Source organism: Rhinopithecus roxellana, chromosome 15 (genome assembly GCF_007565055.1).
Source record: "Rhinopithecus roxellana isolate Shanxi Qingling chromosome 15, ASM756505v1, whole genome shotgun sequence".
NCBI lineage: Eukaryota > Metazoa > Chordata > Mammalia > Primates > Cercopithecidae > Rhinopithecus > Rhinopithecus roxellana.
The window spans coordinates 89857413-89872118 of record NC_044563.1 but is presented as its reverse complement, the minus strand read 5'-3'; the positions used below and the strand labels follow the sequence as shown (position 1 = coordinate 89872118).

The window sequence follows — 14706 nt, the reverse complement described above, 5'->3', positions numbered from 1 at the left end:
CCTAGAGAGATGCAGGTCAGCAGTCGCTGAGTGCAGTCATCCCAGGATGGACAGTTTGTGCTGTGGACCCAAGCCAGGGGTTCCCTTTCTGATGATAAGACAGAGAGAGTTTGTGGGACCCGTGGAAGATAGACTAGTCTCCTCTCCTTGGGTCAGCTGCCACTTGTTGGAGGTGTGGATAAGGTACTTAGCGTCTTTGCTCCTTCGTCAGTCCAAGAGTGACAAGGGCAGTTACATTGGCAGAGATAGTGGCAGAGAGGCTGTGTCCAGGGTATTGCTGAGTTGGTACTGGCTTAATAGTTCTGGCAGGGGGTGGCTGGAGGCTTAGGCCTAGAGGACCTGCCCAGTGAGGAGATACGGGAAAAGGCACCCATGTAACAGTCTGACCACTTTTCCATAGGGCTGCTACAGTATGCTTGGGGCCCACAGCAGTCTCTAGTCACCTCAGATTTTCCAGAACCTAGAAGTGTCACCAGCGTAGGCTGTGAAACAGCAAAGATGGGAGCCTGTTTCTCCCTCTGGGAGCTTTGTCCCAGGGAGGTACCGACCTGTTGCTGACCCAAAGGCACCTATAGGAAGTGACTGGAGAATCCTGTTTGGGAGGTCCCGCCCAGTGAGGAGGAATGGGATTGAGACTGCTTAAAAAAACAGTCTGACCACATTTTAGTAGAGCAGTTGTGCTGTGCTGGGGTCCAATTCAGCTCCCAGTTGCCTCAGACACTCCAAAGCCCAAAGGCTGGAACAGTTAAGTCACCCAAACAGCGAAGATGGTGGCCAGTCCCTCCCTCTGGAGCACCATCGTAGGGGAAATTCAGTTCTCTGTTGGCTGGAGACCTCAGGCAGGGGTGGCTGGAGGCCCTGGTTGGGAGGTCCTGCTCAGTGTTGAACAGGATCACCCACCCGTGTAAAGCAGCAGTGTGGCCACGTTTTGTTAGAACTGCTTCTTCAGCTAATAAACAACTTCAGCAAAGTTGCAGGATACAAAATCAATATACAAAAATCACTAGCATTCCTATACACCAACAACAACCAAAACTGAGAGCCAAATCAGAAAGGCAACCCCACTAACAACTGCCACACACAGAAATAATATACCTAGGAGTACAGCTAACCAGGAAGGTGAAAGATCTCTACAATGAGAATTACAAGACACTGCTCAAAGAAATCAGAGAAGACACAAACAAATGGAAAGACATCCTATGCTCATGTATTGGAAGAATCAGTATCGTTAAAATGGCTGCACTGCCCAAAGCAATTTACAGATTCAATGTTATTCCTGTCAAACTACCAACGACATTCTTCACAGGACTAGAAAAAATTATTTTAAAATTTATATGGAACCAAAAAGGAACCTGAATAGCCAAGGCAAGTCTCAGCAAAAAGAGCAAAGCTGGAGGAATCATGTTACCTGACTTCAAACTGTAGTGCAAGGCTACAAGTGGCCAAAACAGCATGGCATTGGTACAAAAACTTTTCTTTTGTGATCTTCATCTTGGAATTATTTTAAACTTAGAATTAGTTTGCAGGATATTTTATCTGTTTTCTTTTTCAAAACTTGAACGTTCAAAGCTATTCCAAATGTTTTTCTCTTTAATTTTCTTCTTGAAATTTTTATATTTATTTTTAATTTTTTAATTTTTTTATTTCAATAGCTTTAGTGGGGCATAAGTGGTTTTTGGTTATATGGACAGATTATATCATGGTAAAGTCTGGGATTTTAGTATAGCCATTACCAGTATAGTGTACTATGTACCCAATAGGTAGTTTTTCATTTCTTTTTTTTTTTTTTTTTGAGACGCAGTCTCGCTCTGTCGCCTAGGCTGCAGTGCAGTGGCCGGATCTCAGCTCACTGCAAGCTCTGCCTCCCAGGTTTAGGCCATTCTCCTGCCTCAGCCTTCCGAGTAGCTGGGACTACAGGCGCCCGCCACCTTGCCTGGCTAGTTTTTTGTATTTTTTAGTAGAGACGGGGTTTCACCGTGTTAGCCAGGATGGTCTCGATCTCCTGACCTCGTGATCCGCCTGTCTCGGCCTCCCAAAGTGCCGGGATTACAGGCTTGAGCCACCGCGCCCGGCTATAGTTTTTCATTTCTTACCCCATCTACCTTCCCCATTTCCCCACTTCTGGGGCTCTGTTGTCCATTATACCACTGTAGGCCCTTGCATAATCATAGCTTAGCTCTCACTTAAAACTAAAAAATGTGGTATTTGATTTTCCATTCCTGAGTTGTTTTTCTTAGGTAATAACCCTCCAGTTTAATCCAGGTTGCTGCAAAAGACATGATTTTATTCTTTTTTATGAGTTAGTAGTGTTCCATGGTGTGTGTGTGTGTGTGTGTGTGTATCATTTTCTTTATTCACTCATCTGTTGGTGGGCACTTAGATTGATTCTTTAGCTTTGCAATTGTGAATTGTGCTGTGATAACCATAATTCATGCAGGTGTCTTTTTCATATAATGAATTCTTTTCCTTTTGGTAAGATACCCAGTAGTGGGATTGCTGGATCAAATGGTAGATCTACTTTTAGTTCTTAGAGAAATCTCTTTACTGTTTACATTCCCAGCAGCAGCATATAAGTGTTCCCTTTTCACCACATCCATGCCAACATCTTTTGTTTTTTTACTTTTTAATAATAGTCATTCTGGCCAGGCTTGGTGGCTCACACCTGTGATTCCAGCACTTGGGGAGGCCAAGGTGGGTGGATCACCTGAGGTCAGGAGTTCCATACCAGCCTGGCCAACATGGTAAAACCCCATCTTTACTGAAAATATAAAAATTAGCCAGGCATGGTGATGCACACTTGTAGTTCCGGGAGGCTGAGGCAGGAGAATTGCTTGAACCTGGGAGGTGGAGGTTGCAGTGAGCCGAGATCTCACCACTGCACTCCAGCCTGAGTGACAGAGCAAGACTGTCTCAAAACAAACAAACCAAAAAAAAAAAAAAAAAAAAGCAAACAAAAATAACGGGCATTCTGGTTGCAGTAAGGTGGTATCTCGTTGTGGTTTTAGTTTGCATTTTCCTAATGATTAGTGATGTTGAACATTTTTTCATGTTTCCTGAGATTTGTATATCTTCTTTCAAGAAATATCTGTTCATGTCATTTGCCCAATTTTTAATATGATTATTTGTTTTCTTCTTGCTAATTTAAATTTCTTATAGATTCTGGATATTAGTCCTTGTCAGATCCATAGTTTAAAAATATTTTTCTCCCATTCTGTAAGTTGTCTATTCACTCTGTTGATTATTTCTTTTGCTTTGCAGAAGCTTTTTTAGTTCAATCAGGTCCCCTTCATTTATTTTTGTTTTTGTTGTATTTACTTTTGGGGCCTTAGTCATGAAATTTTTATATTTAAAGCCTTAATCTGTTCGTGAGACTGATATACCCAAATATTCAAAACTTAGAAGTTAGGTTAGCTTATCCTTTGTCTTTGAGAACATATTAAGATTACAAATAGGATCTTTTTTCTAATTGCTTATTGCCGTTGTCAAAGAAAACTTTTGATTTGTGTATGTTTGTATGTCTGCCTACCTAAACTCTTACCAATTCAAACAGTGTTTAGTCAGTTTGTATGTATTCTCTAGGCAGACAATCATATTATCTTACACATAATGAAAGGTTTATTAGAGTGGTGAGGACAATGCAAATGTTGTATGGTAGTAATAAAATATCTGGACGTAAATTTTTACCAAAAGCAATATAGGTCTCCCATTTCAGTTAAGCTTCCATTTTAAGCAAATAATTTTGGATAGTCCCTTTTAAGTATATACTTTATCAAAAGCTGCTTATTAAAATTGGGCATATATGTGACATGCATTATTCTGTAAAAACAAAATGTTTGAGATTTCACAAACTCTTAAATTGACTTCTCTTCCAAAGTCTTCTGCCCACTATATTTTCTCTGAACTTTTTTTTTTTTTTGGTGGAAGAACAGAATGTCGCTCTGTCACCCAGGCTAAAGTGCAGTGGCGTGATCACAGCTCTCTGCACCCTCAACCTTCCAGGCTTAAGCAATCCTCCTACCCCAACCTTCTGAGTAGTTGGGACTACAGGTGCATGCCACTACCCTTGGTTATTTTATTTTATTTTATTTTTTCAAGACAAGGTCTCACTCTGTCACCAAGACTGAAGTGTAGTGGTGCGATCTCAGCTCATTGCAGCCTCTTATGCCTAGGCTCAAGTGATCCTCTGGCATCAGCCTCCCAAATTGCTGGGATTACAGGCATGAGCCACCACGCTGGGTCTTTTTTCAAACTTTTGAAGAATATCTATATAATGTTCAGAGCACACATCTGACTCTGCCCTGGACTGGCTTGGCACAGACTTCAGTCTCCTAAAGCTTCTATTACTTTATTCACAAATCAGTTATTCTTTGGTCAGAATATAGTTTATAATAACAGTTCTTTGTTATCACTTCTATCCTCTTTAGAAATGTATTAGCAAAAACAAAGCAATTTTGGGGTTACTTAACCTTTAAAAAGGAATTCAAAGACAATTAAACATTTTTGTGCTCAACTTGTGCATGCTCTAGAAAACCAGTTCTATTTCCCTGAGAAAATAAAAAGACATGTCTGGAAATATTTATATACTACTATGCTTATTTCAGCATTAATTATAAAAAATAATAAACATCTTAACCAACAATAGGGAATTGGTTATATTTTATTTATATCTACATGATAGTATAATATTCAGTTATTACAAATAATTATGTTAAAAATATATAAATACATGGGAAAATACATGTTAGAGGAAGTGGAGAAAAACAGGATTCATAACTGTATATACAGTATGCCCCCCATTGGATAAACACACACACAGACACACACACACATACCTTCAGATATAAATGGTTGCTAGGAAATGTTACATGTTATAGAATTTATTTCACTTTCATTTTATTTAAGTTTTTCTGCCATGTATTTATATTAGTATAAAATAATATGCATAAGGTGATTTATGAAGATAATTTAGAAGTGAAAGAACATGGGTTCTAGAGATGCAGAGACTTGGATTCTAGTCCTGCCAGTGTCACAAACTCTTTATAACCTTAATGTCTAACAGTCTTGGTTTCATTGTTTGTAGAATGAGTCTTGTGAGATATGGTTATATATAAAGTATAACCAACATATATAAACATTTTGGGTTTTGCACCTGTGATAGCTTTTTTTTTTTTTTTTTTTCTGTTTGCCTATAAAGACCCTGGGGAGAGAAAAATCCTGATTTTTATCCTGTTTGTTTAATGCTTATCATCCTGCTTACTATCTTTTAGTGACTACTCTCCAGCTGTCTAAACTTTTTCCTCACGTTCCTGTCAGAAGTGTGACTTAAACCCGGGTTCAAGAATTGGGACGTCCACATCCTCATTGTTTATTTCTCTAACACATTTTTAGTTAAGAATGGAAAAGACTAAGCCAGCTAGCATTATTACATCTGAAATCCAAATTCTATGAGGAGTACTTCTCATTAAATTGTGGGTTTGTATTATACTCCAGAATCTATTATTGCTTAATCTTATGATACAGTGAATATGAAAAACAGTCATTTAACTGCAGGTTAGGGTCATTTCTTTTCATCCTTTGAAAAAGAATATTTGTAAACTGAATTGTGTAAATTATTGTTATTTTTCTGACTATGTCTGTTAGTGTATTTTATTTGAGAATATAGAATTCAAAATATTCTATAAAATATTCTAATGGTATTTTTAAATGCACAGTATATTTAATGTCATTTACATGTGAAATAGAGGATCTCATATGTAACTAGTGTCTAGTTAACTATCTTGACAACCTCTCTGTCAAAAATGTAGTAAAAAAACATCTGACCAGGCCACCTGTTAATTTCTATACTGTTTGAGCTGTGGTCACATTAAGCTGAGTTTTGAAGAAGTCTGTTGGATCTGAAAATTGATCCTTGGAATTTCCCAAAAGTTTTAAGGGTAATATTTTTTAATCACATAATTATTCTTACAGTGTAAACTAACATATTTATGAGGCTATTTAAGTAACTAAGGTGGTCTTATTACCTAAACCCTCACATTCTTTTTCTGGATGTTATATGTTTATTATGTTCTATTAGAAGAAGGAATTTTCTTATAGACTTTTTAAAAAGAGACACATTTAATTTAAAGGTTATACATTAAAACATGGCTCAATAGCAAAGGTCTTGGGAAATATTGAGAACCTATAATATTTCATTTCAAGAGATCATTTAATTTAGTCACAATGCTATGGACATCTTTTGTTATTCTGTTACATTTTTCTTATTGTCTGTGTGTGCAAAGCATTTGAGAAAAGTGGGCACATTAATAGTTATTTTTTTCTAGTTTCAGGCAGCAAAATATCTGACTGCCCATTTAAGTAATAGATTTACTGTAGTTTCCCCCTTAATCCATGGTTTTGCTTTCTGTGGTTTTATTTACCCATGGTCAACTGAGGTCCAAAAATATTAAATGAAAAATTCTAGAAATAATTCATTGGTTTTAAATTATGCACCATCTGAGTAGTATGATGAAATCTCACACCATCCCACCTGGGATATGCATCATCCCTTTGTCCAACATATCTACACTATATACACTATGCACCCATTAGTCACTTAGTAACCATCTTATCTGATTTACCATCAGAAGGTCAATAGTAGCCTATAGCTGTGTCACAATGTTTATGTCATTCACGTTTCATCTCATCACAAAGGCATTAAATCATGTCACATCATCACAAGAAAGGTAAGTATAATACAATAATACATTTTGAGAGAGACCCCACTCATATAACTTTTATTATAGTCTAATATCATAATTGTTATATTTTATTATTAGTTATTGTTCATCTCTTACTATGTATAACTTATAAACTAAACATTATCATTGTTATGTATGTATAGGAAAAAACATAGTACATATAGGGTTCCATATACATACATACATACATACATACATACATACATAGTACATATAGGGCTCAGTATTATCCACAGTTTCTGGTAACCACTGTGGGATCTTGAACATATCCTCCATGGGTAAGAGGGGACTTATATGCCTATATGTATAAGGTTATAAAAAGTTGCATTGTTATTTCTGTTAGGTAACTTCAATTTGAGAAGTCAAATATATTTGGTAGAATTAGAACTAAAATGAAGAGATTTTGCTTTTTCTTATTGAAAACCTGTAGTTTCTTTAAAAATATGAAAATAAGCAGTCATCATTCTCTAGTGTATTTTTTTGTACCATTTACCAAGCCTAGTGATTAGCTAATGATCATGAATGACAGACTTCTATGCAAATGGAATTATTTGCTGTTAATTCACAGAACTGATTCACTTTTTATCAGAGGGGCAGTTTGTGGTGGTGGTAGAACTGATGATGCAGGCTGTATCATTACATACTTCTTTCCTGATTCTGAGGCTCATTTTAGAAAATGATGTACCTTATTCACGAAAGAAGTTTGTTGAGAGAAAGTAAAAGGATTTTGAAAGAGATTTTTGGCTTTTGTTGTAGCCTGATAAAACTTTCCAGTTCTACCAAGGATTATACCTTTCTATTACCTAAGCAGTTTAAGCCAAGGGTAGTTACATGTTAACACCCATTCTCATTAAAATAGCAGTTCTCATACTTTTAGTCTCAGTACCCTTTATACTGTCACAAATTATTGAGAACTCTAAAAGAATTTTGTTTATGTGGTTTTATCAGTTCATTTATATATTAGAAATTACAACTAATTTTTTTTTTTTTTTTTTTTTTTGAGATGGAGTCTCGCTCTTGTTGCCCAGGCTGGAGTTCAATCACGCGATCTTTGCTCACTGCAACCTCTGCCTCCCGGGTTCAAGCGATTCTCCTGTCTTAGCCTCCCAAGTAGCTGAGATTGCAGACATGTGCCACCACACCCAGCTAATTTTTGTATTTTCATTAGAAGCAGCGTTTCACCATGTTGGCCAGGCTGGTCTCAAACTCCTGACCTCAAGTGATCCACCCACTTCGGCCTCCCAAAGTGCTGGGATTACAGGCGTGAGCCATTGCACCCAGCCACAACTAAAATAAAATTTTTAAAAAATTTTATCCACTTTTAAATAACAAAATCCCATTCCATGTTAACAAAAATACCATGTTTTTATGAAAAATAACTGTCTTTTCCAAAACAAAAAAAATACAGAAAAGAGTGATACTCTGTTACATTTTTGTAAATGTCTTTGATATTTGGCTTCATAGAAGCAGCTGGATTCTCATACCTGCTTTTGCATTCAAGCTCTTGGATTTGATTTTTTTAGTTGAAGTATATGAAGAAAATCAAATCTCACAAATATGTCATTGGAAAAGTAAGGAGTATTTAGTAGCTTTTTCAGATAATTATGGATACTCTTCTTCATATACTGCTCCAATATCCAATGAATAGTAGTTTCTTAAAGGTTAGTTACTGTGGAATTTGTAACCACATCTGTGAATTTTTCATATTGTTATATTAAAATCTGTTGGTCTACTGGGCACTTTGAATGGATCTTTCACATGCATGATTTTATATCATGCACCGGTCATTTGGCAAATACGGGTTTAGTGAGTTATATACAGCTTCCAAATATTGACACATGTCATTATATAATACTTAAAATATAACATTAACTAATAGTATAATATTTGTCATAGAAGTCTTAAAATATTGCAAAACTGTCAGGTACTTGAAAGCTCGTATTTTATCATTGATAACAAATTTTCTTAGATCTTTATCTTGAAGTGACAGGCCCAGATGATTCATGTTGAGAAAATATCTGCCAAAATACATGTCTGCCAAAATATGTTTGGCATATGTAATGCCAGTTATAATGAAATTAAAATGTTTATTGCCTCATCAAGGGCCTTTTCAATTAAAACTGACTTTTTTTATTGCAAATATGCAGCTATAAAGAATACAGCGATTACTAGTATGGTTTGGTGCCACTGCTTTGATTCCTATTAAGACACAAGCAGTTTTACTCACAGGAAAGAAACAACCAATATCTCAGTTTTATTATGAAAATAATTTTGACATTGGGGACTCTTTTGATAGCTGCTATTCTAGAATAAAATAGGCTTATTGCAGTCACAAATAAGCCTGAGATCTAGGGTTATGGAATTTAGTATAGATGGGTTGTTGAGAGAAAAATATATGGGTATCAAGGGCAATTTTTAATATCTGCAGGTTCCTAAGGGCTGACTGTGGGACTTGATTATCTGCAGATTTTGATATTAGTGAGGGGACCTGTAACCAATCCTCCACAGATACCAAGGGACACATAAAGACAATGATGTCGGTTTTTCTTTACCAGATTAGTATTAATAGATAAGAAGTTCTAGGGAAATATAGAGGAGAATAGGTTGTCATTATTATTGTTGTTGTTATTCATAATAAAGATGATTTTGGAGTATAGTAGAGGAACAGCCTGGCCTGATTCTTTGGTTTGGAGAGGGCTAGAGAAGCTAGGAAGTTTCAAAGAAGACTTCATGGAATAAATGATTCTTAAGTGATCAGTAATATTTTGAATAAATTGCTATTTTAAACTGAATATATAATAGAAATGTTTTTACTGATTTGCTAATTAAGGTACGGTTAAGCCTTTCTCTAGAGAAACTGTGAACATGATTAACATCCCTCTCCAAATGTAGGAAATCATGTCGATCTTATTTTCTGATGTCTCTAGACTCATACAAGGTAGGCAATGAGACAGTGAAAGCAGGAGCTAGTTTTGAAAAATGTCTGTGCAAAAGAGGAAAATGTCAAAGAGATGATGATAGAAACATGGGTTGGATCAAAGAGGGTCATGGTCATAATACCTAACATTTACATCCACTGGATTATATGCCAGGGACTTCTCTGAGCACTTTGCCGTATGTGTGTAAGATCAGTTGAATGTATTTATGTAAGTCTTCTGGGCTCTCTATTCTGTTTCGTTGATCTGTTTGCCTATTCTTTTGCCAGTACCACACTGTCTTATTTACTATAGCTTCCTGATAGGTCTCAAAGTTTGGTAGTGTCAGTCCTCCAACTGTTTTTCCCCAATATTGTACTGGCTATCCTGGATCTTTTGCCTCTCTTTATAAACTTTAGGATCATTTTTTTAATATCCATAAAATAACTTGCTGGGATTGTTTTTGGAATTATGATGAATATGTGGGTCAAAGTGGGACAAACTGACGTTTTGTCAGTATTGAGTCTTCCTTTCCATGAACATGGAATCTCTCATTTATTTAGTTCTTTGATTTCTTTCATCAGTGTTATAGTTTTCCTCGTATAGATCTTTTGCATATTTTGTTAGATTTATACCTAATTATTTCATTTAGTGGAGTGCTAATGTAAATGGTATTATATTTTTGCCTCAAATTCCACTTATTTCTGACATAAAGGAAAAGTGGTTGATTTTTGTATATTAACTTTGTATCTTAGAACTTGTTTTTAATTGTTTATTAGTTCCAGGGGTGGTTTTTGTTTGTTTGTTTGTTTGTTTTGTCCTTTCAGATTATCTGTTTACACAATCATGTCATCTGTGAATGAAAGCAGTTTTGTTTCTTTCCTCCCAATATATATACTTTTTATTTCTTTTTCATTTTATTGCTTTAGCTAGGACTTCTAGGATAATATTAAGAAGCGTGGTGAGAGGGGCATCCTTAACTTTATTCCCCTGATCATTTGAGTTTTTCATCATTAAGTATGCTATTAGCCATAGGAGTTTTTTTTTTTAAAGATATTCTTTATCAAGTTGAGGAAGCTTCCCTCTACTTCTAGTGTACTGAGGCTATTTATTTATCATCAATAGGTATTGGATTTTGTCAAATGCATTTTCTGCATCTATTGGTATGATCACATGATTATTCTTTAGCCTATTGATACGATGTAATGGTTTAATTGATTTTTGAATGGTTAACCAGCCTTGCATGCCTGGGATGAATTCCACTTGGTTATGATATTCTTTTTATTCATTGTTGAATTCAACTTGCTAATATTTTTGCTTTTATGTTTATGAGCAATATTGGTCAATAATTTTTATTTCTGTAACTGTCTATATCTGGTTTTGGTATTAGTATAGTGCTGGCCTAGTAGAATGAAGAAGGTATTCCCTTTGCTTCTGTTTTCTGAAAGAGTTTGCAGATAATTGGTATACAGTTGTCCTTTGGAATCTGCAGGGGGATTGGTTCCAAGAATCCCCCACACATACCAAAATCCGAAGATGCTCAAATGTTTTATATTACATGGTGTGGTATGTGCATATAACCCATGCATATCCTCCTGTATATTGTAAATCATCTTTAGATTACTTATACCTAAGACAATGTAAATGTTATATAAATAGCTACCACCTGGATTTTTATATATACTATTTTTATTGTTGTATTGTTATTTTTCTTTTTTTCCCAAATATTTTTGATCCATGGTTGATTGAATCCACAGATGTAGAACCCACAGATACAGAGGGCTGACTGTAACTTCTTCCTTAAATGTTTAAAAGAATCCACTAGTCAATCCATCTGGGCCTGGTGCTTTCTGTTTTAGAAAGTTATTAATTATTCAGTTTCTCTAACAATATAGGACTATTCTGATTGTCCATTTATTGTGTGAGTTTTGGCAGATTGTGTCTTTCAAGAAATTGGTACATTTCATCTACATTGTCACAGCTGTGGGCATAGAGTTGTCTATAATATTCATTGATTATCTTTTAAAAGTTCATGGGGACTTTTGTGTGGAGGAAAAGTTAAATATTAAATTTGAACTCAATTGAACGTGGACACAAACAATGGTCACCAAGTCCTGGAACAGGTTGTGTGAGCCCCTTGAGGCGTTCATCCAGCACTGTTTCAGAGAAATCTCTATTTCAATCTATTCCTATACCTTGGTTATTGAAAAGCAGTAGGCTGGGTGTGGTGGCTCACACCTGTAATCCCAGCACTTTGGGAGGTCAAGGCGGGTGGATCACTTGAAGTCAGGAGTTCAAGACCAGCCTGGCCAACATTGCGAAACCCCATTGGTACTAAATATACACGAATTAGCCGGGGACGATGGCGGGCACCTGTAATCCCAGCTACTCAGGAGGCTGAGGCAGGAGAATCACTTGAACCCAGGAGGCGGAGGTTGCAGTGAGCCGAGATCATGTCACGGCACTCCAACTTGGGCAACAGAGCAGGACTCATCCCAAAAAAAAAGAAAACCAATAGACAGTCACAAAAACAAGTTGACCTTTTTGTGTTCCTTGAGCACAGTCACCAAGGGCCTTCATGACTGGACCTCCTGCCAAACAACTCGTTAGAAAAACAGCTAGGTTCCCACGCTGCGCCAAAGCTTCATGAGACCTCTCCTTGTCTGTGTACAGACAAGTGGCTGACTATGGTGCCCAGGCTGTTGCTTCCCAGTCTGGTGGTTGTTAGAAACAAGTGCTCGGAGCCGCAAAGTGAAACCAGCACTCAGGCAAAAAGCGTTCTCAGCAAGGCAATTTACTTCTGCCAAAGGGTGCTCCCTGCATCAGCCATGATTGCAAGAGCACACTGAACAATTAGGGTAGATGCGCGATTCGCAAGGGAGTGGGTAGCAATGGTTCTTCTGCTATGGCACAAGACATGTCTGGACATGTCTGGGCAAGTTAGGGCACAGCAAGAGCGGGAGGGCTGCTTGCAGGCTAAAAACGAGAAAGTACAAGGAGGTGGGGCCTTCAAACCAAGGACATTACAGAATTAAACCCTTTGAAGAGGAATTCACCACCTCTGGCATGGTGAATCCGCCATAGTCTGGTGAGTGCGGTGTCCAGCTCTGGAGCCCAGGCTGTTGCTTCCCAGTTTGGTGGTGAATCCTCCATAGTCTGGTGGGTGTAAAGACATTTATCTATTTTCCCTTCTCCCCTTTGCATTGCTCTTTGCTTATTATATCATTTGCTTATTTTATTAATTTGCTTATTATATCATTTGCCTGTTAAATCTACATATGGTGTAAAGCTTGTTTACCTTTAAAGGTATTGTGTGTGTGCCTTTTCTTCTCTCGCAGGTCTCCCACCCAGAACAATCTGTATTGATAATCCCTCTTTCATTTCATTTGTTAGTAATTGGTGCCTTTTTTTTTCTTAATTAGCCTGGCTAGAGGCTTATTGACTTTTTCAAAGAAGCAGCCTTTTATTTTATTGATTTTTCTCTACTGATTTTCTGTTTTCAATATCATTGATTTCAATTTTAACTTTTATTTTCTTTATTTGCTTACTCTGGATGTAATTTGCTCTTCTTTTCTAGTTTCCAAAGGTCAAAGCTTAGATTACTGACTTTAGATCTTTCTTCTTTTCTAATATGTACATTCAGTGATATAAATTTTTCTGTAAGCACTGCTTTCACCACATCCCACAAATTTTGATGTTGGATTTTCATTTTCAGTTAGCTCAAAATATTTTTTAAATTTCTCTTGAGATTTCATCTTTGACTCATATGTTATTTAAAAGTATTATTTGGCTGGGTGCAGTAGCTCATGCCCATAATCCTGGCACTTTGGAAGACTGACGCAGGAGAATTGCTTGAGTCCAGGAGTTCGAGACCAGCCTGGACAACATGGAAAGACTCTTTCTCTACAAAATAAAAAATAAAAAATATTAGCCAGATATGCTGGTAGGTGCCTGTGGTTCCAGCTACTCAGGAGGCTGAGATGGGAGAATTGCTTGAGCCCAGGAGGTTAATGTTAAAGTGAGCTGTGATCATGCCACCACACTCCATCCTGGGTGACAGAACAAGACCCTATCTCAAAAAAAAAAAAAGTGTTGTTTAACCTCCAAGTATTTCTGGATTTTCCAGCTATCTGTCTGTTACTGATTTCTAGTTTAATTCTATCATGGTCTAACAGCAGACATTGTATGATTTCTCTTCTTTAAATTTGTTAAAGTGTGTTTTATGGACAAGAATATGGTCTGTCTTGCTGAACAAGATATCTCTTTTTTTGTAATAAATTGAAGACTCTCAGATTCATACGGAAATTTTAAAATAACTCTATTTTCTCTCAGTGATACATATTTTGCGCTTGATTTCCAATTTATTCCATGATTTGTTCTCATAGTTAGGGGGAAGTCTTTCATTTTGTTGTGGTGTTCCTATATGTGCCAACCTAGGTCTCAGAAATGGCACCCAGAGTGGCATCTGTGGGAAATCTAGGCTGTCTTTATGAAATATATATGCACATTGGTGAAAGTTTTCAACATCATGAATCTGTACATGAACTTTTTTTTAAATGTTGGCTTTAGAGTCATACCTCATCAGGTAGGAATTTGTTAAAATGGGCAAACATTTAAAATTTCTCAGAGATTAACTAATAATTAACTTCTATTAATTTTAAATGTTACTTTTTTTTTTTTTTTTCTTATTTCATTTAGTTTTGTCAGCCTGGCGGGTGGCAGCTGTCCAGAGAGAGGAAGCAGCCAACGTTCTTTGTGGTTGTCCTGACAGATATTGACTCAGATCGACATTACTGCTCATGCCTGACCTTCTATGAGGCAGAGATTAATCTTCAGGTACAAAAACCTTTACTAGCTAAAGTACAGTCGAAGGTACAACATTTAGGAATGTTTTTTATATGCATATTTTTGTTAAAACTGCAAGTTTGAGTTTTATGGGCTAGCTTAAGAAGCATGAAGAAATTTTTATGTTTAAGGTTGGAGAGGAGAGCAACATATTAAAATTACTTTCCAGATTTAATTGTCCTTTTTCAAAACATTGATCATAATCTGAA

General features: G+C 36.5%; 1 protein-coding gene across 2 annotated transcripts in view; it reads left to right on the top strand.

Annotated features, from left to right (window-relative positions):
• Nucleotides 1–14706, top strand: part of SBF2 (SET binding factor 2) — a 527862-nt gene that overhangs the window by 225536 nt on the left and 287620 nt on the right. For both annotated transcript variants that reach the window (XR_004053641.1, XM_010384825.2), the window contains exon 3: nt 14351–14488. Coding sequence is in view for 1 of the 2 variants with exons in the window: in XM_010384825.2 (XP_010383127.1) it covers nt 14351–14488 (138 nt within the window). In the remaining variant the exon portion in view is untranslated. The remainder of the gene's footprint in view (nt 1–14350; nt 14489–14706) is intronic.